The sequence below is a fragment of the Lepidochelys kempii genome, chromosome 8 (genome assembly GCF_965140285.1).
Source record: "Lepidochelys kempii isolate rLepKem1 chromosome 8, rLepKem1.hap1, whole genome shotgun sequence".
Taxonomy (NCBI): domain Eukaryota; kingdom Metazoa; phylum Chordata; order Testudines; family Cheloniidae; genus Lepidochelys; species Lepidochelys kempii.
In genome coordinates, this window is record NC_136387.1 from 92,038,969 (window position 1) to 92,062,640 (window position 23,672).

Sequence of the window (23,672 nt, forward strand, 5' to 3'; positions counted from 1 at the left end):
TAAATGTAATTGAAAATAACTTACAGTGACTAACATTTTACCTGATTCTGGTACTGAGACTGTAAGAACTTTGCACGTGTATGTACATTGACAGATAGCAAAGGACTTTTCTGTGCCCCTTCACGGCACACACAAATGTCTGTTAAAGACAAATATTTAAAAACAAGAGCTGGACTAAGAGGGTTAACTTTCACTCCGTCTAATCTGGCAAACATTAGATACACCCACCAGAAATCATTTTATTTTGTGTAATTTAATAGCAGACTTATTGTAGCATCACAGTTTGTGACATACTGAAACAAATCAGTGTGGCTTTTTTTCTTTTTTTTTAAGTTCAGGACTGATATAAAGCAGTATTTCACAAGTTAAAGGGAACAAAGACAGAGAAAGATTCCTACATTCCTTTTGCTGTTCTCTTATTTTCATCCTCTGCTACAAAGTTTTGTTGCCTGCTTACAGATATGATACAGACTTCGATCCATATGCAAATATCACCTTTCCTTCCCTGTCCCCTACACCTGTTATGATTGATCTGGTCTCACACTGTCAGATCCTCAGTTGGGAAAAATCAGTCTAATTCGTTGGCTTTACACTTGCCAAGGATCTGTCCCAGGATATCAGTGAGAAATCATAAAAACTGGACTTTACACATCCCTTTGAGGGTTACATGCCAGAATATGGCCTCAGCAAGCAATCTGAGAATTTACAAAGGTTTATCAACTTTTTTCCTTCCTGTCTCCTCCACTAAACTGGGTGGGGAACAAGAGGAAGAATGCGAGAGACAGAGGAAGACTAGATACTACATGAAATAAAACAGAATGGCCACAAATGACCTTCACAATACGGGTTTTGCAATTTTGGGTGGATTAGAAGAAAGTGATGATGGCTTTGAAATGAGCTTTTGGATAAAGCGTGGAAAACTCTAATCATTGCAAATCTACTTCTTATGAGAAAAATTCTTTACAGTGCGCCACAGCTTTGAAGCATAAATGTCTCGATTTCTTTCCTCCTCCTAAAAAGCTTATTTTGCTTTCACTAATTCTACTCTTCTTACAAAAACCCAATAGTTGTTTTCTTCCCCCCTCCGCCTTTTAATTTAAGGAAGCTTATTGTTTTTCAAAATTGTGACGCCGTTAGAGGGCCTTTTGCATCTACTTTAGGATTCATAGAGTTAATAGGAGGGAGAAGGGGGAAAAAAAAAACCCCTCACTTGCATTAAGCCTGAAGCCTGTCACCTTTTCTTGGCAATTACACTGCTAATGGCTGGGTCCCAAGCAAAGTGGCAAAGAATATCTCTTCTCACGTTCCCAACTCACAGTGCATTCCCAAATACCAGATGGTGTTTTTGGAATCCATTTCACTATGTTTGATATGACAATACTTTTGTATAATGTTAAATTATATATAACTATTTCAAATAACTGATATTGGAACAATGCAAGAAATGGAATATTAGACACAAGGAGGAACTGTAGAAACTGAAGACAAGCGGTTCTCCTCTCCTCCTATTGTATGCCACATCTCTCGGATTTTCGTGTAATTTGAACAAAAGAGGAAATAAGAGTGGTTCTACAGGCTGTAACTCTTGCAATGGTGTTATGTAAAGCTGGTGTTGTTTCCCATTCTAGAATCTGGTGCACAACTCAGGAAACTTGCCAGCTATACAGGAGGCTTGTGAAAGATCATAAATAGTGCAGAGAGAGAGCAGAAAAAAAAGTCGTAAACAAGCAAATTCCATGTATTTTCTTTTCCAGGATACTTTTTTTTTTAGACTTTGGAAAAAGCGGGGGCTAGAAATTCAGTTGGTGAACATCAGTGTGGCTCCAGGGACTTCAAAGGAGCTATGCCAGTTAACACCAACTGAGTTAAAATGACTAGGATCTATGTGCTAAATCATCTGTACATCTCATTATGACTGATTGTGATCTTTCTTGCACCAGTAAATATCTGGAATAACTCAGCTGTAGTCACTGGAATCACAATGGTTGGAAAATATCCATCAGAATCAGGCCTGTTGACTTGACCCCCGACACAGGAGTCATATTTTTTGTCCCACGGCTGAACTAGATAACACACTCCAGATATTTACAGGGAAAACAAACAGAAGTCAAACACTGAGGGAGACCAAGATTTTCCTTGCAACTGGTCACAATAAAGATGTTTGTTGAAGAAACGATACAGGGAAACAAAATGAACCATGAGAAAAAAGTATATAGAATTCCACGTGTAATGCTGCCATTTTCTTTTCAAAACCCCACAAGGGAACACTGGTTACACTCTAAATGGCTTCTAAACTTCATTTTTAAGTTTTTTATTTTTTGTTACGCGAAAGCAGAATGAAACCAAGTCCTAACTAGCAGCTTCATTTTGTTAAATCTCAGTTTCAGCTCACAGCACATTATGAAAATCAGTTTTACAAAGCTCTCAGGATAAACAGTTGACAACAAACACGCTTTCTCAACCCTAACTATAACATGAATTGTGAAGTTGTACGGATATGACTTCACCAGAGATCTGCTTGGTTCAGTTGATTTATTTGTTGCATATGCTACTAACCTATGAGGCAGATAATCAAAATGAGGGTTTCAGTTATATGGTTATGCCTGAGTGACTTACTACATTAGTACTTACATTACATTTTATCCCACAAATAAAGATCTTCCCCCCTTGAATACTTCTACTGATCGCATAGAGCAAAGATTATCATCCCCTAAAAGGATCATAGAGATCCAGAGACTACTACATAATTAACAATAACTTGTAGTAATGCAATTTAAGAGTCCCTTTAATGGGCAGAGATGGCAGAATGCATAGCCCATCTTTCTTTGTCATCCTAGAAAAGGGGCCCCATGCAGAGCTGCTGGTTGCTGAGTGATGCTTTGTAGGCTGTACCAGACAGTTGCACAGTACCAGCTGCATTGGCAGGTAGCCGAAGTGCAAAGAGATAGCTGCCAAACTATGCTATACAAAGGAAGCAGTGCCAGAGAGAAAGGGACCTTTGCATAAAATGACCTTTGACCTTTAAGCCAGCATGGATCCCATATTCATCACTTCCAGACAATTGCATCTTTCATTCCACCACAAACTATAATTAGAAAGGGCCTATTTGTGATCGCGATTGTTAGTTTATAGTTCCCAGAGACTGGATTATTTAATCTTTTGTTTCAATGGTGGCAATATTTTTCCTAACCCTTTATAGTGGGACCCAAGTGATTATCTAGCAAAAAATATTTGTTTCATTGTATACCTAGAGACTGATTACACAGATAAAATTTGGGGGGGGAGAAGAAAAATCAGGGTCACATCAAAATGATTTAAGTAATGTCATTTTAATGTGAATTTCTCAATTTGCAGCAGGAAAGAGGCCAGTAAACAATGCATATGTATTAATGTATTAATGTACAATGATACAATGTATCAAATGTATTAATTTTAATCAAACTTTTATACCTTTTTCAATTTTAATAGCAAAGATTTTGTCTCAATAGCTGTGACTGAGAAACTAGGGGTGTCAGATGCATCATTTTCAGACAACTGCAGCTTTAACTACAGGTGTGTGGTTTGTTTGTTTTTTTTGAATGAATAACTTTTACTACATGTGCAAATAAGAGGGCCATTGTTCAAAAACAAACCAAGGTAACACGAAAATATAAACTGCTATTCAAGACAATATACTAATGAGAAACCAACTAATGGCAAAAAGAATAGGTGCTATTTAGACACTAAGAAAATAAAAGCAGCAGAAAGGTATTTAGGCCTGGATCCTGCAAGCACTTTTGTGCTTAACTTTGCATGTGTGGGCAGCCTCATTGAAGTCAGTGGAAGTACTCACTTGAGTAACAGTAAGCACTGTATGAGTGTTTGCAGGACTGGGGCCTGAATAAATAGGATTTCGGTCACAAAAGCTGCATTTCTTTACAGTACAGTACAGACAGCTGCACTTTGATATTTCTTTAAGCAATATTGAAAGTTACTGGAACAATCAAGTGGATAGAGGATGTCACATCTGTGAATAAAATCCTCAATAGCAGCTTTCCATAGTTTTCAGAACAGGGTCAGTGGGGCGGAGATAAAATGCTAGAAAGAACTCAGATTGGTCACTGGAAAAGGAAATATGTTTAAGAGATTTGGGCTTCTACAAAGCTTCCCTGAAAACCCTTTTTTCATTTGATCCTTATCCCCTTATCTTTTGGGAATGTTCCTGTTATAAACATACAGCTAAAGGTAGCATAAAATCCCTCCTTTAACTGTAAAGGGTTAAGATGCTCAGATAACCTGGTTGGCACCTGACCAAAAGGACCAATAAGGGGAGAAGATACTTCAAATCTGTGGGGGAAGGTTTTTGGTTTGGGTTTTGTGTGTTCTCTCCGGAGACAAAGAGAGAGACCAAGCAAGTAATCCAGCTCCTACTGAATGATACATCTAAACTTAAAAAATAGTAAGTAATAGCAAGGAAATGCATTAGAGTATCTTTTGTTTTAGCTTGTGAATTTTTTTTATGATAAGAGGGAGGTTTATTTATGTTTTTTGTAACTTTGAAGTTTTGCCTAGAGGGGAATCCTCTATGTTTTAAATCTTATTACCCTGTAAAATGACCTTCCATCCTGATTTTACACAGGTGTTTCTTTTACTTTTTTTTCTTTATAATAAAGTTTTGTTTTTTAAGACTCCGATTGGTTTTTAGTGTTCTAAAAACCCAAGGGTCTGGTCTGTACTCACCTTGTTTACCTATCTGGTTGGTAGATTATTCTCAAGCCTCCCCAGGAAAGGGGGTGATGAGGCTTGGGGGAATATTTTGGGGAAACAGGAACTCCAAGTGGTCCTTTTCCTGAATCTTTGTCTAACTCAGTACTCGTCCAAGGACAGGGAAGGATTTGTGCCTTGGGGAAGTTTTTAACCTATAGCTGGTAGAAATAAGCTTAGGGGGTCTTTCATGTAGGTCCCCACATCTGTACCCTAGAGTGTCGGAGTGGGGAGGGAACTCTAACAGTTCCTTTGAAAGGGGAAAAAAACAAACACCTATACCTGAAGGCTAGCTTTATTGTGCTGCACCTGACTTCTGGCTCACATGCAAGACAGTCTGTTCTTTATTTTCACTCTGTATGAAGCTAATAGAATTTGCAGTTGATTAACCTCAAATCTGGAGTAATGATCCAGTCTGGGACTGCAGCTACTTGTACTTCTTAACTGAGTAAGACAGCAACAAATATAATGGCACAAAGGTAAAGAAACAGGCTAGATGAGTAAATGTCAGAGGTGCATATAGGGAGCTAACATAGCGAAAAGTGACTATAAAAAAAGACCCTTCCCAAACTCCAATACTGAGAAAAATCAGTCACAAAATAGTATTACAAAATGAGTGTATGGTTATACTCATTTTATTTTATTCTGCAAGAGACACTCAAACTACAGTATTTTCCATTTTACGTACACCTCATTCCATACTTTGGTAGGAAAAAGTGCTCAGTTATCATCTAAAAACAGCCACTGTAGATGCTATGGGGAGGTATAGTGCATCAAAACTCCTTTTCATAACTACATTTGTGCATAAAGGAGGAGGGGCCCTTATTAGATCAACCCCAAAAACCAAAAGTTCAAAGGTCACTTGTCACCAACTGGGGAAATGCATAGAATTATACTGTGAAAAAATGTTGTGCTCACTTCTTATCCCATGTCAGGCATGAAATATGGCAGCTGAATTGCAGCAGTTTTTAAAAATAAGAAATAAATAGTTCACACCATTTTTTTTTAATGGGTTTGTTTCTATTTTTGTTTCCACAAATTGTTTGAAGCATCAATGAATGGGATTACATAAATGTGCACCAAACTGCAGAGCTCATTTAGTTTAGCAAGTGTTTCTCACGTCTTCATTGACTCAACAATGTTACTTTTGAATCATGTCAACATTCCTCCTCTTCTGCCTCATGACTAATACAGTGATACAAGCCATTTCACTTCAGACATTTTCAGATCTTTACAAATCTTTTCCCCTGGTTTTACCACCTGGTTTCTAATTAAAACCAAGCAGAGAAAGCACCTTGCACAGATGCAAATCCTGCATATGCAGGCCGACAGACTCTGATGCAAAAGGTAGAGTGCAACTTCCCTTCTAAAGTATCAACAGTAAGAGAGCCTTACGGAATAAAATAATAGTTGAGGAGAAAACAACTGGGACAAACTGAACTTGGTCATGAATTCCAACATTGCTCATGGGATAAATAAACCTTCATTCAATGCAATGAAAATATAAAATTGCACAGTGACTGCCATGCAAAGCCATTCATTTCAGCCAATATATGAATAACTGAATTGATTAATAATTACAGACTTTGCTAATACTATTCTAATATCAATCTTATATAGAGACACACACAAGTAAATAGGTATAGTATATACTGAATATCTTTTTAAAGTACATATTTGTTTCTTCATGAGCGTAAGTCAAAGATTAATCCAATAATTATTCTTTTTAAATGAAAGCCTAGCGATCCCATCAATTTACAAAACTGTCCTGTTTTATTTAGAATAGTGACACACACATTCTGAGCAGAAAGAAAAATGCACAAAGCATTTTTTGTCTGGAGGCATGTGGTAAGCATGCCTATCATTTTAGGCTTTTTAAATCAAGTTTTACTACAGTATCTTCATGTAACTTTTGAGAATGATAATTCAGTGAACAACTCATATTGTTTTAACTTGTGCTAAGAGTGAAAGAAGCATATGCTATATGAGTAACCTATAGCATTTGGCTTATAGGCCAAATAAAATAAAATCTGCAATAAATACACAGTAAAAACTGAGACAATCATGAGACAAACTGAGACTACATAACCATTTAGGTCTTTTCCATGTTTAACTTCTGTAATTGTATGAAAACATTAAGTATATTCTCTCTCATACACAAAATGTGTCATTTATAGCACCCTTCATCAGATGATCTAGAAGCCCTTCACAAACATTAATTAAGCCTTAAAACACCCCCCACGAAGATAAGTTTTATTATCCCTATTGTTCAGATGGGGAAGCTGAGGCATGGAGAGGTTAAAGTGGTAAATCTAGAGGAATTCCACTGAAGTCAATAGAATTACACTGTGTCGCCATTTGTGAGAACGCACACACATAATAAAACCTAACTCTTATATAGCACTTTTCATCGGTATATCTCAAAGCACTTCACAATCTAAAATTTTAATCCTCACACCATCCCTGTGAGGTAGGGAAGTGCTATTATCCCTATTTTACAAATGGAGAACTCAGGCATGGAACGGCTATGTGACTTGCCCACGGTCATACAGGAAATCTGTGGTGGAGCAGGGAATTGAACCCCCACGTCCTAGGCTAGTGTCCCAACCACCTACAACTTGCAGATGCAAACTTCATCTTTCTAAAATGTGCTCATGCTCATTAGACAGTCTTATACCTGCTCGTACACACACGTTAGAGTTTACATTCACAAAACTCACTGGGACTAAGGGGCTTTTCACGGGCAGGCCAACACACGCTTGGACAGGTGTTTCAATCCAAGGCACACGAGCAGATGTTTACCTCAAATTTAAGCTTCCTGTCACCATGCTCAAGACTCTATAGCTCTGCCCCTCCCCACTTACCCTTCCTGGTCAAACTTCATTGCCTCCACTCTGCCCATATTCTTACCTTCATCTACATGCTTACCACTGCCACCTCCATGCCTGCTTCCACACAGCCTGTTTTTGCACAATATGACCTCCCTGACCCTATCGCCAAATCCTTTATCCTGTCCACATTTAAGGTTCTCATACAGTCCCACTTCTGCTGTGCCACCTACAGTGAACTGAGCTGATTCTTGAATTTCTGGAAAATGGCTGGTAGACCACGGGGAATTCCATAAAACAAATAACTAGAAGATTGCACACTCTTTCTTATGTAGGCCAAACTGTATATCTAATGGGAGACATTTTCCTTTCACTTGCTCCAGCTGAAATCAGGCTTTTCCAGTTTTCTAATTTTCACCAAAAGCAATAGGGCTCTGCCCAGCAAAGCTTATATCACTCCCTGAAAATGCTGGAATGGATCAGATGTGGTGTTCAAAAATTCTCTCATTATGGACAGACTGACAAACAGAGAAAAGCCACAGAGTTATGTGAGTGGCCTCTCTTTTCTCAGTCAATAAAAGAGCTCCCTGGCTTCAATTTGTGGATTGGCCCCAGTATAGAGACTTCACACCAGTGAGCTCCTCATCTTCAATTTCAAGCCCTTTCAAACCCTCACGTGTGAGTGTGAAGCAAGAAGTTAACTCCTGCTGTAAACCAATGTCATTCAACTGTGTGGTGCTCCAGAGGGTGGAGGACCAAGGAGCTTGGCAGTCTGATTGTTAGAGGCCTGGATTTTTAGTAGAAAATAAGTTGACCTAGAAGTAATGTGGAGTAAGAGATGAAAGGTTGCCCTTATCCTCACCCCCTATCACCAAAGTGCAGCAAGTGTGATCTCCTGACCATCAGTCACCACAATGACAGAAAAGGGAGCCTCTAGCTCGAATCCTTTCTCTCTACCTGCCAGGGAAAGTCGTTGAATCACTGGGCTTTCATTGGCCATTTTCTTTGTCTTCTTCAGCTTTGTTCTTCTATAGCAGAAATCAATGGCAGGGATAAGCACCTCTCACTGGCAGACAGGTCTGAGGTTTTCACCATGGGGCAACCCCACTAATTTACGACTATACCGCTTTTGTTTCCTTGCTAGTCACCTGGAGAATGGACATCCCCGTATTTCCACATGGAATAGCACTATAGAATTGAATATGGATGAGAACAACAGGGATCTACAGAAATGTAGTAGGATTCTATAGCAATTACTATAAAATCCTACGGGATTTACTAAAGACTGAGGTCTTTTCTATAGGTTTTTAAAACCACCCTAGAGAATCCAAGAGCAGAAATAGAACTTTCTATTAAATTATATAAGATAGTCAAAAATACTCATAGAAAAGTTATTCTCTATTAAATTCTTTGGGAACTGTTCATACAGATTTGGACATAAGGGAATTTCTTGTGTGTGCTCGAAGTCTACAGCAATCATTGTCTTGATCACATATGGCAGAATGTGAGTAGTCATACTCTGCCTTTATAAATGATGAATTTACCTTACCATGGTTGCTGAAGGGATAGTTTCAAATCACAATAGGGAACGGCCTCCACAGTGCCACTGGGTGTGTGTAGTACATGTGAGCCAACAGCAGCAGAGGTGAATGTGGATTGTGTCAGAATCCCGCAGTAGGGACATGTAGGATAATCTGCCTTACATATACATCTCATCCGGTTCTCTACTCATTAGAGACTGGCATTGTGGAGATGGGAATTTTTTAAGAATATTGATAGGAAAAGAAGAGAGAGGAAGCAAAAAGTCCTCTTGTGATGCTCATGTGTACCTTGATTTATAAGAGCTGCAAACACCTATTAGCAACAGCAAAAGTTAAAAGTCATTTTTGATTTAGCTGTATCTGTATATTGCTTTTGAAAGCTTGCTGCTGTCAACTGCGGTAGCTCAGACACCTTGGTAATCCATCCATCTTTAAACCTCTGTCTTAAGTACCCCTTCCTTCATTTTTTCCCCTTTCAAACCTATGTTTTCAGACAGAAAGATAAAGGAAAACTTTTGGTAAAATTTACTATAGGCAAACTGTGTGTACATCACACATGCATGTGCTCTCTGTTCCTAAGAGTAAGCATGTAAACAAATGGTCAAAGCAAGGTTTCAGAAATCAGATAGCCCGGTTTCTCTTCTTACCTCTGCAATTGGTCTGTGTGTGACCCTGGCCGAGTCAGTTTAACTAACTCCCCTTCGGTAAAATAGGTACATTGCTGGTGATCTTCCTCACATGGGTGATGTGAGACTTAATGAATATTTGTAAATGCTCTGAGATCCTCAGAGTCTAAGCACTATGGAAGTGCATAAGGCCAGTTTCTACTCTCATTTAAACTAGTGTAACTCTGAAGTCAACGGAGTTGCTCCAGATGTGCATCAATGAAAATGACATCAGAATTTGGCCCCTTGCACTGTGATAGTGATTTCTCTCTATCATACTGGAATCTGAAATTCTGTAAGTCACGGCTATCAAAATGAGAGTGTGTGCACGTATGCACATGTAGAAATAATTTATTCAAAAAGCCCTTGGTGAAAGTGTCTGGAAGTAAACTACCTCAGACAAGGTTTAGGATTTGGGGTAATTAAAAGTGCTGAGTGATGCCAAGATGAACGAGCAAAGAGTTTTTCAGCTTTCTAGCCAGCAATGACGGGAAGACAATAAAAAAATCATTTTGTCTTCAATAGCAGCTTTCATTTGAGTATCTCAAAGTGCTTTACACATTTTAAATTAAGCTTTCACAGCATCCCTGGGAGGTAGTTGTTGGATGTAGCAGGATCACCACGGAAATGCAGCTACGTCAACGATGGAACACAGCAGTTGCTTAACACGGAACAGCAACTCTACACAATAGTTTGGGTCAGGAAGTGAAGAAGACTACTGTATTCAGTTGACAGTCCAGGTAGGCAGGATATAATTAACCCAGCTAGAACCTGGTTAGGACACCAGGATGCTGAGTGATGGCTCTTAAAATTCTTGACTGGCTGGCTTCCAGTCACCTGGGAAAGAGCCTGTTCTGAACAAGGACTTTTTAGTGGAGTTCACCCCTCCCCAACTTCATTTGTCAGATGGCGATCAATCTGGGCTCACTAAGAAGCTCCGCTTCTGGGAATAGAGCAGCACAGTATGCCTAATGAGGCATTCCATAGCGGTCAGAGAAGAACTGTTTCCTTCTCCAAATCTATGTTAACTTCCCTGCACCGTGGTATCAGACCCTCCGTGGCGCTGCAGCCTTGGAGTTCTTTATTTAAAGCAAATATTTCAAAAGTATATTTAAGCAAAATATTAACAGAAAAAACTTCTCTTTTAAACTCAGTGCTTTTTACTAATATGGAACCAATATTAGTATTTAAGAATGAGAAAATAATTGTGAAAATGCATTGATGTCCTCAATAACCAGTTGCATACTTGAACAAATCTGTATCTTACCAAAACATTTTCCTTGCTGCATATGCATGCAAACTTGTTATTGCAGGGTTGCCCCTGCAGGCTGGGCAATGCTCATTGTTGTAGGGGTTTGAGCATGAGTACTTAGCTCTAGGCACTGCACTTTTGTTTGAAGAGAATTCCTTGGAGAATTAGGGTGTGGTTTTTTGTTTTGTTTCGATTTTAAAGAAACATATAAGGTATGCTTGTTACAGAGTTATACAGGTAGTTTAGGCCAAATTTACGGTTATACTAACCTTGAAAATATAACACCTTTGCTTCACATTTGCTTTACACATACATTTTAGGCCACATACTGCATTTAGTTACAACTGTGTTAATAAGGCAGAATTCCTCTGAATTCAATTGGAAATGTACCTGAGTGCAAAATTTGGCTCATTTTCTCCATCTCTTTCTGGGCAAAATAATTTCTACTTTACATACCACAGATATAAATTGTGGAAGCACTTTGCTAGGGGCTGAATCTTACCATAAATCTTTTTGAACCAAACTCCCATTGATTTAAGTAAGAAGTGTGCTCTGATCAATGGCAAACTATGCCCTGATGTATTTTGAGTAGTCCTGTTTTAGCCATAGTCAATGAAGCTACATACAGCCTTCAATTTTTACCCAGCTCTGACTGACAGCCTTAATCCATGTGTGCAATTCTACTTGAGTTTTGAAATAAATATGGGCTGATTGTGTGGATCGAGGGCAGCATGTTTTCCTTTGAAAGCAAAGACTTTGTAATTATTGGTAGTAAAAGTCTGCAAAACATGTGGCATCTGTACTATACCACACTCTAACAAATCTCTAGCTGTATTGTTAAGTTTGTGTTTGGCAGCCCTCTGGAAAATATATGTTTATATGTTACAAATGGTTTGAATTCCACTCCATTAGCCAATATATCTGTTTTCTCTCTTCTATGAATTCGTATATCACTCAATTACTTTTCAGTAATCTAGTAAATGGAAATCAGATCTGTGACTTTTATTATGGTAAATTTTTGTTCACAGCTTTGGGGCATCTGTACAGTGCCTAGCACTGTGGGGTCCCAATCTGGTTGGCCTCATTTATTATGTAGGACTGATTCTTCACCAATGAGGTCAAGGGGAGTTTTGCCATTGATTTCAATGGAAGCAGGATCAGGGCCTCAGTGTTTGTGCATGCATTTGCCTATATGAAGAGCTTAAATTTTCAAATGAGCTTTGTAATTGCTAATAGATGCAAAGTCCACCAAGACTCCCAGTAAAGCTAAAGGGAGTTGTACCTTCGTAAAGATTTTGGCCAAAGATATTAGTGAACTAAATCATGTTTTCCCCAGTCTGAGGCACTGATTTACAGTTAGAATATTTTATCTGCTTTAAAGGACCTTGTGCAGTTATGAACATTTAGCACTATTCATCTTTAAAGTGAATTGCAAAACTTTTATCCTCACATCTTAAAAAATAAATAAGTGCCATTAGGAAAATAAATAAATACAGATCTGGACACTGACGGAGAGAGATGAGGTGAGTTGCTGACAGCCACAGTGGAAATCATTCAGTATTAGAGTTAAACCTCATAGATCCCTTACTCTCAGTTCTGTGCTTACACCAATAAACTTTCCATTCTCCTCTCTATGCAAATTAAATGATAGTTCATAGTATTTTCTGTTTCATTAGAGAGAGATTCAGAATCTTTCATATTCTTATTGAAACAGATCCATCTTTACCAACTAAGCCTTTTAAAAATATACTTTCCTTCCACTTCTGTTTTCACCTGTTCTCAGTATCAATCATGGTGTCCGGCTGGAGGACTCAACCCCACACGTCTCGGAAGCAGCCAAAAAGCACCATGTACATCGGCGGTTCCCAACCATTCCTGGCAACTCTTCTAGTTTCTCAGTCTAAAGTTCTAATCCTGCAGAGATTTATACACATGCTTAATTTTAAACATGAGTAGTCCCACTGCCTTTGTAAGTAAGCCCCTGCAGGATCACAGTCGCAGACCTACCGTTACCAGACAGTGCCCATTTCCTCCCACTCAGCTGCGTGCTCTAATCTTCACTGGCATTTGGGATCCCAGTTTAATATAGTATTTAGTGTACAAGGATGGTGGACAGTGGTAGCACAGAGAGGCGCAAAGTCCATCACAGATTAAGTTTAGAGCTACTATTAGATATCCTCCACAAGAGAGAGATCCTACCCCCTTTCCCCCCCGCTACATTATTATTTGCTATTTTCATGTATTACAGTAAACTTGGTAATAGAGGGCCATGATCATCTCTAGAGTAATTCTACTGAAGTCAATGGAGCAGATGGGTTTGCCTATAAAGTTAAGAAGAAATGCTTCCTCTCCATATCCCTGTCTGTTATCAATGGCTCTGTGAAGTGTTCTCACCTGGCAAGCTATGAACTAAACCATCACACTTGAGATTCCTGGCGCAGTTGGTAGTACTAGGAATCAGAGTTAAGTCTTCCAGATAAATTGGCTTTTCTCACTATCCCTCCCTTAGGATGTTGCCTGGCTATACCATTATGTTACAGTGAACCTGAATGTTTCTGAGGGGGAAAGGGTTGAATAAGGGTTAATGTGATGCATTCTCCTCTTACCAAAATAACGTCATTCTTTCCTCCCGGAAAGTATTTCATTATCTGCTGCTTGGTTGTTTACATGCTAAAGTTCATTTAATACATCTATATTACATACATCAACATTAAGAAATTGAATGAACTCTCAGATCTAAGGATGAAGATACTGATACAGACTTGATGATGTTTTAAGACTACTGGATGTCAATGTTGCACAGATCTATTGACTTAGTGTCACTAACAGCCTCTTTCCCCCATTTTGCTGCTTTTTAACAAAAAATAAAATTCAAACAAACAGAAGTAATGACACATTGTAGAAATTGTTCTGCTGAGTTTGTCATCCAGTGTAAGTTACTGAGTGCTGATAGTAAAGGAAGTTCAACCAGACAGTTTAATCCTCCAATTTCCTGTCTTCTAATCAGGCACTAACTCCTTTGGCTTTAAATTAGAAACATTCCTGACAATATTCAGGACAGGTGATGGAAAAAGAGAACAGAAAATAAAGGAGGACAAATTCATATACATTAAAGAAACAGCAGTTGAATAACAAAAAACCAAGAGACTTTCAAGTAGCTGAAGTATATCTAATGATGCATTGTATGCATGTAAGCAAATTATTATTGCATAAGTTACATGTTGGTAATCGTCTGAAAACACTAACGGGGCAGGCATTTTTAAAAAAATAGTATTTTAAATATATTTCTGCAGCTGCTGAAGAGTTTACAACTACATAGAAATTACTTTACAAAACTGTGTAAGGAAAATCTTTAATACAATATTATTTTGTTTCCATTTTGTTATTTTCATAATGGCATGCCAAGGATAAGTATTAATATATGTAAATCTTTTGCTATTTAGTAAACTCTCTGCAGGAGGCTAAAATTAGGAAAGCCAAGTACAGCTCAACAGCATGTTAGGGTAGTTAGAATCCATTTAACACATATAACAAGCAGTTATAGGCTTTTACGCGGACAGATATTTTTTCATCTTTAAAGAATGATTGGGTTTCCAGATAATAAATGTTTTATTTCATCTCATTAAATATGTTACTGTTTACATTCCCCACTGTGGTAATACTTTACATTGAGGATTTTACGCATTCTTAATTTACTAATTGCTACTAATTTTGACCATTTTTATGCTTTAGCTGCTGCAGAGATTACCTGAACAATTTTAATCACTTGCACAGAAAATTGTGCGTAAAGGCATGAAAGAAAAATATTTTCAAGAGATGCAGAGCAAAGAATTGATGTTTTAAAAACATTTAAGTTAGTAAAATGACCACTTTCAGATGATTCCAGCATGTTCATTACATGAATTGGGTTTTTTAAAATTGTATTTGTAATATGGTAGCACCTAAAGAAATAAAAGGAGATACTGAAATACGTTATTTTTAGTTGTACATAAAAAACCCTGTAATTAATTTTGGAATATTACTGGAGTTGAAGGATCCATTTTAACTGTCACAATGACAATAGTTTGCATGTTAAGTCTTACATGTGCTCCACTGAAATGGCTTTTTATTTATTAATAAGGCATCTTTCTAGAGAAGTTTGGAAGAGGACAATGGTTTGTGTTTTAATACAATTTTGACTATAAAATTATAGATAATGGGTCAAACTTTGCTCTCAGCCACACAGGTGACTAAATCTGGAGCCACTCCATTCATTTCAATGCAGTGACTATAGATTTACACGGATGTAAACCGAGAGTAAGTTTGGCTCAGTATCTTTACACAGTATAGTTACATATTGTAAATGAGAATTTTCCCCATATATAGAGTTAGGTATATGTTCATTTAAAAATCACAGACAAAGGAACTATACAGGTGGCTCCCTCATTAAATGCACCAACATCATACCATACCAACTTGCTAGGATATGCGAGTTTTTGAAAACAAAATGTTTATAAAACAAGTACAGCAATTTCTATTTGTTACAAACAAGACTGCAAAAACAGTGGAACTTTTGTCTGATTAATATTTTGTAGTGTCTTTCAGACAGCATCAAATTTAAATAAAAAGTTCCATTATCATTTTTCCAATATGTTCATTTACACAATTTTTTCCAACTTCTGATATATTGCATGTTGTTTAAGAGATTTGAAAAGGGGGGGGGAGGGGCGAAATCAAAAGAAATTCTGTAAACTTTTGTGAACGTTTTCAACCAGAGATGTCACAACACAGTAAAGCTAAACTAATATCTATTTCTGGATTTGCATGATTAAAGCATAAGAGAAGTGGATCGGATTTCAAAAGATTTGCTGTGACAAATGTAATTATTCTTAAAATATACCCATGCTATAAACCTTACTTAAATACTTTGAAGCATTTATAACTCAGGTTAAAACAAAAACTTTACATTTTTTGTTTTACTAGGACAAAAGATACATTTCATTAGCCAGTCCATGTGCTGGCTACAGAGAACATACTAGCCGCAGTATAGAAAAGTGCATTTATTAGAGATGCATTAATATAGCCTTATTTATGACAGAAGATAATGTCAGCATCAGAACTCCATATGATAAAGCCTCCATTTCTTTTTAAAAATGCAGGCTGCTTTACCCAAAGATAAAATCTATTCATTTTTACTAATCATCCCATCAACCAATCGCCATTATCTCCAGCTATCTAGCTATAAACATAATGTAGACTGGAGTGAAAGAGCGTGAGGTTGAGAGACAGATTACTACACGCAGCTTTTTATAAAGCATTTTCTTTCATTATAACAGGTCTTTTCATCATAAGGACACAGAACCTTTAAAGTTGGTCATAATACTTCAATACAGTAGATGACTGTGGCTTAAAATCTTGTTCAGAACCTGCTCCAGAAAGAAAACAAACTCACTCATTTGATACACAAATTGTTTTCAATTCATTAAAAAGCAAAATTGCATATCCCAGTGCTGGCAGCTGAGTCCGTATGGATGGAAGGGGTATTCACTCATCTCTTTGTATGCTGGCAGTACCCAAACTGAAGTTTAGCACTATGCAGCAGAGATTGTTGTGCAGCCAGAAGATGCATGAGGTAATTTTAAAAGCTTTATTTGCCTTTAGAACATTAAAATCTGCTTTGTAGCTTACTTTTGATTAAACAATTGTAGCAACTCTGAGGAGGTTTTGGAGTAAAAATAACTAATACATCTGTACTTTTGATTATACTAGACATTATAGACTCAGATGGTATACTAAAACTGTTATTCTCCCATCAATAATTGAAATCTCATCTTAAAATTATTTGTAACTAACATATCTATTGTACAAGTTCTTGAATTATTCATTTCAGTTAAAATAAAGTCTCTTTCATGTAGCCCAACTTCTTTTTAAACAGACTGTTTTATGGGGTTCTTTGGGTTTTTTTTCTTGTTTGTTCATTTAGAAAATAAATGGTGTGACCTGTTCACATTTAAGAAGAATTTTCTGCAATGTTTAATCTAAACAACAGCATGTGTGGTTGTAAAACTGTTTATTTTTAGTCAAGTGCATTACTAAATGTTTCGAGCATTTTTACATATTATATTCACAGCAGTAAAACATCTGTGAAATAATTGTGAATGAAAAGCAACTTTCCAGGAATACTTTCCAAAGGGAGATAATAGTTGTCTAACTGAATTTGAAGATACTTATGAAAAAATAAACACTGACACCCTGTCATAAAAGAAGGTGATAAACAATAAAACAGGAACACTAATAAAATAGACAAGTGAATTAGAATAAGCTTAAATTACAGTGTGACATCAAGTGCCTAGTTAAAATATGCCGTTTACAACTTTGCTTCGAAAATGATAGCTGAGAATCAATAGGGTTATTTACTGGAGTTTTACAAGCTTAAAAAAAAAAATCAAATGAATAGTCAACAGTTACTGAACATGCAAACATTCCATTTTTTCCTCCCCTTTCCCTCCCATTTTCTCTGGCAGAAAGTCTAATTGGAAAATCAGTAGTATAAGTAAAGTGGTTATTCTTCCACTATTATAATTAACCAAAAGCTTCATGTAATGTTTCACGGCAAGCACTGGTAAACCTCTAATGGATGGCTAAGAAATTAAACGTTAAAACAAAACACTAAAAACACAAAAACAAAACAACCCCCACAAAAGCCTGAACACCTTTAAACACAAGCCACATGATACACACAATGGCCACCACCAAGGAGCAGAATAAAAACCTTCCGTATCTCACTTTTAAAAGTCTTTCAAGTCCTCAGAGGTCTTAAACTTTCCAAATGATATCAAAAGTGGTACAGGGAGATGAGGGGGAGGGAAACCCCCCTACTTGTTTCAGCGTATCATACAATGAAACTGATCATGCCTTGTTTTGTAATTCCACTCGCCAGTCCTTTTTTAACTGATATCTATGTGAAATGAGCTGAGGTTCACGGTCCAGTTAGGAACGGATAATACATTCATTGTCCTGGCAGCGAACTTTTTCTCTCACTGGAAGAATTCACGCTTGCCTCAAGAATAATAATTACAGAAAACTAAAAATGCACTGCTAACGAATTAATCCCTAACGGACAACACGCTAACGAGGGCAGTAATGATTTGAGGACTCTCTTCATCACAACAGGACTTGCATCTTCTGCTACAATGGGCTATTGTGCATCCTCCTAACTCACTATACCTCTTATAGATTCAAGATGTCAAAGGTTGTCTGGCCCGACTGACCATGACATGCTAGTTAACTCGTTCTGCGGAGCTCACTGGAACTTTATTAAAACTTTAATTGTGCCCAAACGCAGCTCGAGCCAGATTATGTGGGATCTATAACACATAGCTCGGGATCATAACAGAATGGTAACCTGTTCTAACGTAAACAAATGGAGGGAAAAGTTAGATTGGGGTCTCAGATGAAAGTCAACGCTTTGCAAAACACACTTCTCTCACACGTGATGATTTTACACTGTGTCATAAATGTACCATCCCAGAGTTTTACTGTAATCAGGTTGTTCTGTAATGTATTGAACTTCCCCCCTCCCCTCTACAGAAAATATTGCATGGCAAAAATACACATACACATACATGCCATATTTGAAAAGCAGCAGATAAAAGTAAAACAAAGCTGAGAGCCTGAGGGAGCTGCCTGAGACAAGTTACTCTGCACCAGGCTTTTTCAAACTACTTCTCCGTGTACTTTTTAAAAGAGAATTGAATAAGCTTCCCTGTGGAAACTGTAGTTCACATTAACGGTCTCTTGTTACAGAGAGGAAAGCATACAAGTGGGACAAGAGTGAGGCTGCTCCATGGAAGAGTGTGAAAAAAATCAAATGTTAATTTGATAAATGTGAGGTCTGGGACATTTTGTCAAAGAGGGAGGGAAAGCAGAAAAGGGAGGAAAAAAAAAAAGCAGCCCTGCTGCCAACTCACCATCCACCAAGTTCTGGCCGAGATGTCGTAGCAGAGCTGCCATTTGATGGAGCCGTCGGAGGTTTTCCCTGCCATTATGCTGTCAGCAAGCTTCATCTGATGCTAACTCACGGGAGATAAGACACCTAATTGAGAAAACATTTGCACTGGCATGTTGGGCAACATGTAGCCCGGTCCATACCATATGGAATCATGGGTAAAAAAAAAAATCTCCTTGACAATGAACCAATCTCTCACAGACCCAGTGGCAAGGTGAAGTAGAGATGAAAAGTCATCTGCTCCTAGCACTGTCCTCTCCCTTCTCTCCCCCCCTCTTTTTTTTAAAAAATAAGAACCCACTGCTCAACATCAAAGAGAGGCGGTCAGAATTAGGGTTTCATCACTCATAATTTTGGTCTACAAGGTTTTTCCTCCCCCCCTCTTCTTTTTAAGAAGAATAAAGAGATTTAATAGGACAAAGGCAGGTAGTGGACTGCGGAGGGAGATCGCCACAGGCTATTAGCCTAAAATTTCTGCTTGACAGATGGAACTGCTTAGAGACTATCATGCAATGTTTGGGCTTTTTTTTTTTTTTTAAAGAGTTTCAGTCTCATTCAGTATCTGTTTATCGCAGCTACTTTTCCCATGAACATGACCGGGAGGGGTAAGTGAGGGAACAACCTACTGAATGTTTTCAATTTCTTTTTTCTTGCTGATTTTTTTAATAGTTATGGACATAATCATTTTAGTAACAAAAAGCAAAACAAATGTATAGACTGCCTAAGTGTATTCCCCGCCCCAGTGATTGATAGAGCTTTCCAAAGGAATCAAATACGCTCTTTCATTTTTTTTTAAAAAAGGGAAAGATTTGGCTCCATCCTTATTTTCAGATACTAGAGAATGTTGTTTAAATGAATGACTTTCCATATGTAGATCAGATGGCTAAAGGACTACCCAAGAGCTAATCAAACAATTCTTTTTTCAATACAGTTTTTCCACCTTTTCATTCTTTAAACTTGTTTTTCATGTAACATTTTATAATATCGTTTGGTAACAACCATAGCAGTCATGTATGTTTGTTTTTCTCCACTGCAAAACTTCTCTATGCATCAGTGTTCTCATTAACACACAACTTTTACTCGAGGAAACAATACCCTAACATGGAAAGAGGACATCACAAAAAAACAGTTTTGAAAAGTTATGAAATGCTGACATTAAACAATATCCTCCTTTCTTGGAAAATAAAATAAAAGATAATCATAGAATTGAAATATGGAGGAGGTAAATTATCTCAGTGCATTATGAAACCAGGAAGTAAATTTTCACTTTTATTACGATAGAATATTAAATAGGCACTGAATGGTTTACATTTAAATCAGACCATTTTATAATATCAGGAGACAGATGTACAATACATAACCACCATTATAAAATAATAGGGCACTGCAATCTATACAGTAGTTTTTTCCCTCATGTGCTCCAAGAGTGAATTTGTAAACTTGCAGCCGATTGCCAGTGCTATTTCGAACCTCTATTAAACTATGACTGATAAAGTCATTCAAAGATAGCTGTACAAGTCTTTTCACTATTTAGACACAAGGGGAAAATGTATTAAGAATCTCCACTCTAGATTAAACAATATCCATTTAGTTTAGATCAAAAGCAAAGAGTTTGCGGGCACATAATTTTTCAGATTGTTCTGCATGCTAATGATGGTTTAACTATTTGGCTACAGCAAAATACCCTTCCAGATTATATAGTTTACAAAATAGTTATTCACTATGGTATAGAATTTCTTTCATTCAGTTTGAACTATACCTTGAGATTTTTGTGATTTGAGAGATGACAAACGTTTAAGGTAACCCTGAACTGCTCTATTACAACAACAAGAACTGTTCTTTATTTTCCCTCTTCCTGATGCCAACCGTAACAATATGTTTGGACAGAATTAAAATATATATAAACATATTGTCTGTACAGCATCCCAATGTGCTTCACCAGTCCAGATTGCAGGTACAGTATCAACTTTATTTACAGGAAAAGGTCTGACTAGTATGGGAAGTGTTAAGTTGTAGTCAGAGTCCAGGAAGAAAATGGACACTCTGCCAGGAACTGTCCCTGCACTGGCCAGCCAAAACATTTACTGTGTTGTGTTACTTCAGCTTAGTTAATGCTACTCCTCATTGCTTAGTGGAAGCATTCTCTCAAAATAATCATGCAAAATATAAAATAAAATGATTAAGCAACTGTCAACCTTTGAACCAATGTCAGATTCAATTTCATTCTGCCTTCTCTTCTACATCTCTCAAATCAAACATCCTACTCACCCTTCTTATTATTAATTTATTATTACAAAGCCAGACTTGCTTTGTGTCTTTCCATTAAAAAATTCTGACAAAACTTATATTCCTGCCTATGTCATTTTACGTGTCCTGATGTGGTTATAGATCAGCTGACAATGTTTGCCTATATTCCTATAATAACCACTGCTTAGGTCTTCCTAAGCCTAAAAGAGACTTTTCTTTACAATATTAAATAGAAAGACATCAAATAAACAGTCATTTAAAAAAGATACAGATTTCAGTTTATGAATGACAGAAGCATGAAATCATTTTCTTCCAAACGGTACAGTAGTTTTGAAAGACATGATAATTGTTGTGGGATAGTAGTGTTTTAAATCCCAAACAATTAAGTGCAGTTAAGTTCACTTTTTTTTTTAATGAGGATGGCAGTGGTGGATCTATTAGCCTAGAGCAATTACTCCTATCGTAAGTGGGCTGTTAATATTAAAACAAGATTAAATACATGTTAAATATTGCAATTATTGTGGAAAATAAAATTATTTGGTGAGCATAATGGGGAGCAAATCAAGCATTTAACATGATCCAGGAAATGTTACTCCAAACAATTACATTTGTTTTATGCAATTTTTCCCTTTGATTGCTGGCAGATGCCGTTTTGGAAACCAACATCTAAATAGTTTTCCTTCAATCAGAAAAAAAGCCACACAGAAGAAAATGGCTACATGTTTTGAATTTAACTCTTGTCAATAGCATTCTGCACAACACTGCATGTGAATGGTATAAGGACAAAATGATGCCTTCAGAACAACAATAAACCACAAAGAGGTTTGCTACTAACCTAGACTTGTTCTGCAGGGAGAAAAACTAAGTGCTATACATACATTTGTAGGGACACAGTGGCAAAATAAAAGTACTGGTGATTCATGACTGATATTTCGTGTTGGAAATTGACTAGATGTTTGTATCTGTGGCTACAGAACTACTGTTTTGTTTTCTAACAGCTTTAGGCCTCAAGCAATGGATTGAGGTACTTGCCAACCACTTTCTGGCTTCCTACTGGAGATGTAGCCAACTATCCAAAGATAATTTGCTTAATTGTTGAGCAGAGGTACAGCAAAAACAGCATGAGTATTTCCTGTGTATCTACCCTCTCCAGTGCATTCTGATGAGGTCCTTGCTACTATCAAGAGCACAACACCAGGAAAGAATGCTAAAACAGGCTAACAAAGTACATTGATTCAGATGAATATCTCAAGCTGGTATATATCCTATTGGAAATTGACTGCATGAGAACATTATAAATTTTGCTTCATTGGGCAGTTTCTCTCAGCATTGGTTTCTAATATCCACACTGGTAAAAGCAGCTAGGTAGTATCATTCTAGATGCATGCAGCTCCCAGTAATAGATACTTACTTCAATGTATATACTAGATTATCTACTTATTTTATATGGTCTCTATTGCCCATTAACCCTTTATCTATTTTCTCATATCCCTTTAGCTGCAATTAGTTGGAAGCTTTAATTCTAAACAGAGTGCAACAGCATAATTTTACAATTAGTTGATTTTTGGACAAGCCCTGAACTCATGCAAAGTCGCTGACATCAAGTGTATGTTCTAGCTTTTGGAAATCCTACGATCCTGGCTTCAGTCAACAGGCTCTGCTGTAGCTAAAGGCATAAACATGGAGTGATGCAGCATGGGGCCAGTGTTTCTGCAACTAAATGGATCCACTGGCCAAAATGAGTGCAACAGTTGAAGATCTTCCCGGAGACTTCGGGATGCTGTAAAGCTGCCTAGGGGCAGCTCATTTGTACCCTCCCGCAGGGATGAGGGAGAGGATTCTTCCCCAGCTACTGACGGGTCTCTTTTTACTCTGTGTGTACAGTACTTGTAATTTTACTCAGTGCATACAACCCGTTAGCTGTAATTCTTCCTCTCCACCATCACTCATTTTCTTGTCACCCAGATTTTCCTCCTGCCAAATCCTCAAGTGGAGTCATAATCCTCTGTTTCTGACACAATCTGTTACTATGGAGACTAGATTGATGTCAGAGATGCAGCATTATGACTTATGACATCAGTATCAAGTTAGAGGAGAGAGAGAAGAGAGGGAAAATCTTGTTTCAACATTTTAAAACATTAAAAAAAAATATCCCCCCAATGCGTTAAGAAGTGTAAGCAGATTTATTGTTAACGCTGACATAACTGAACATCTTCTGTAATATACCAGGTCTCATTCTAAGGCCCCAATTCAGCAAAGCACTTAAGCACATACATGAAATTAAGAACATGTTATAGGTCCCATTGTAGCACTTGCTTAAGTGCTTTGCTGAATCAGGGCCCAAATCACAGCCAATTAAATTATTGGAAAAGTGCTAATTCCAATGCCTTAGGATCCAGTCCTGCAAAC

The 23,672-nt window shown here is 37.4% G+C and overlaps 1 protein-coding gene across 4 annotated transcripts in view; it reads right to left on the minus strand.

The window, feature by feature from the left end:
- The window catches only part of NFIA (nuclear factor I A), a 464,599-nt gene extending 445,483 nt beyond the window's left edge, over positions 1-19,116 (minus strand). The window contains exon 1 of one of the 4 annotated variants that reach the window (XM_073357517.2): positions 18,979-19,116. In XM_073357517.2, coding sequence (XP_073213618.1) covers positions 18,979-19,074 — 96 coding nt within the window. In that variant the 5' untranslated portion in view covers positions 19,075-19,116. The remainder of the gene's footprint in view (positions 1-18,978) is intronic. The other 3 variants (XM_073357513.2, XM_073357518.2, XM_073357514.2) reach the window with 3 other exon arrangements.
- Between the last annotated feature and the right edge of the window lie 4,556 nt (positions 19,117-23,672).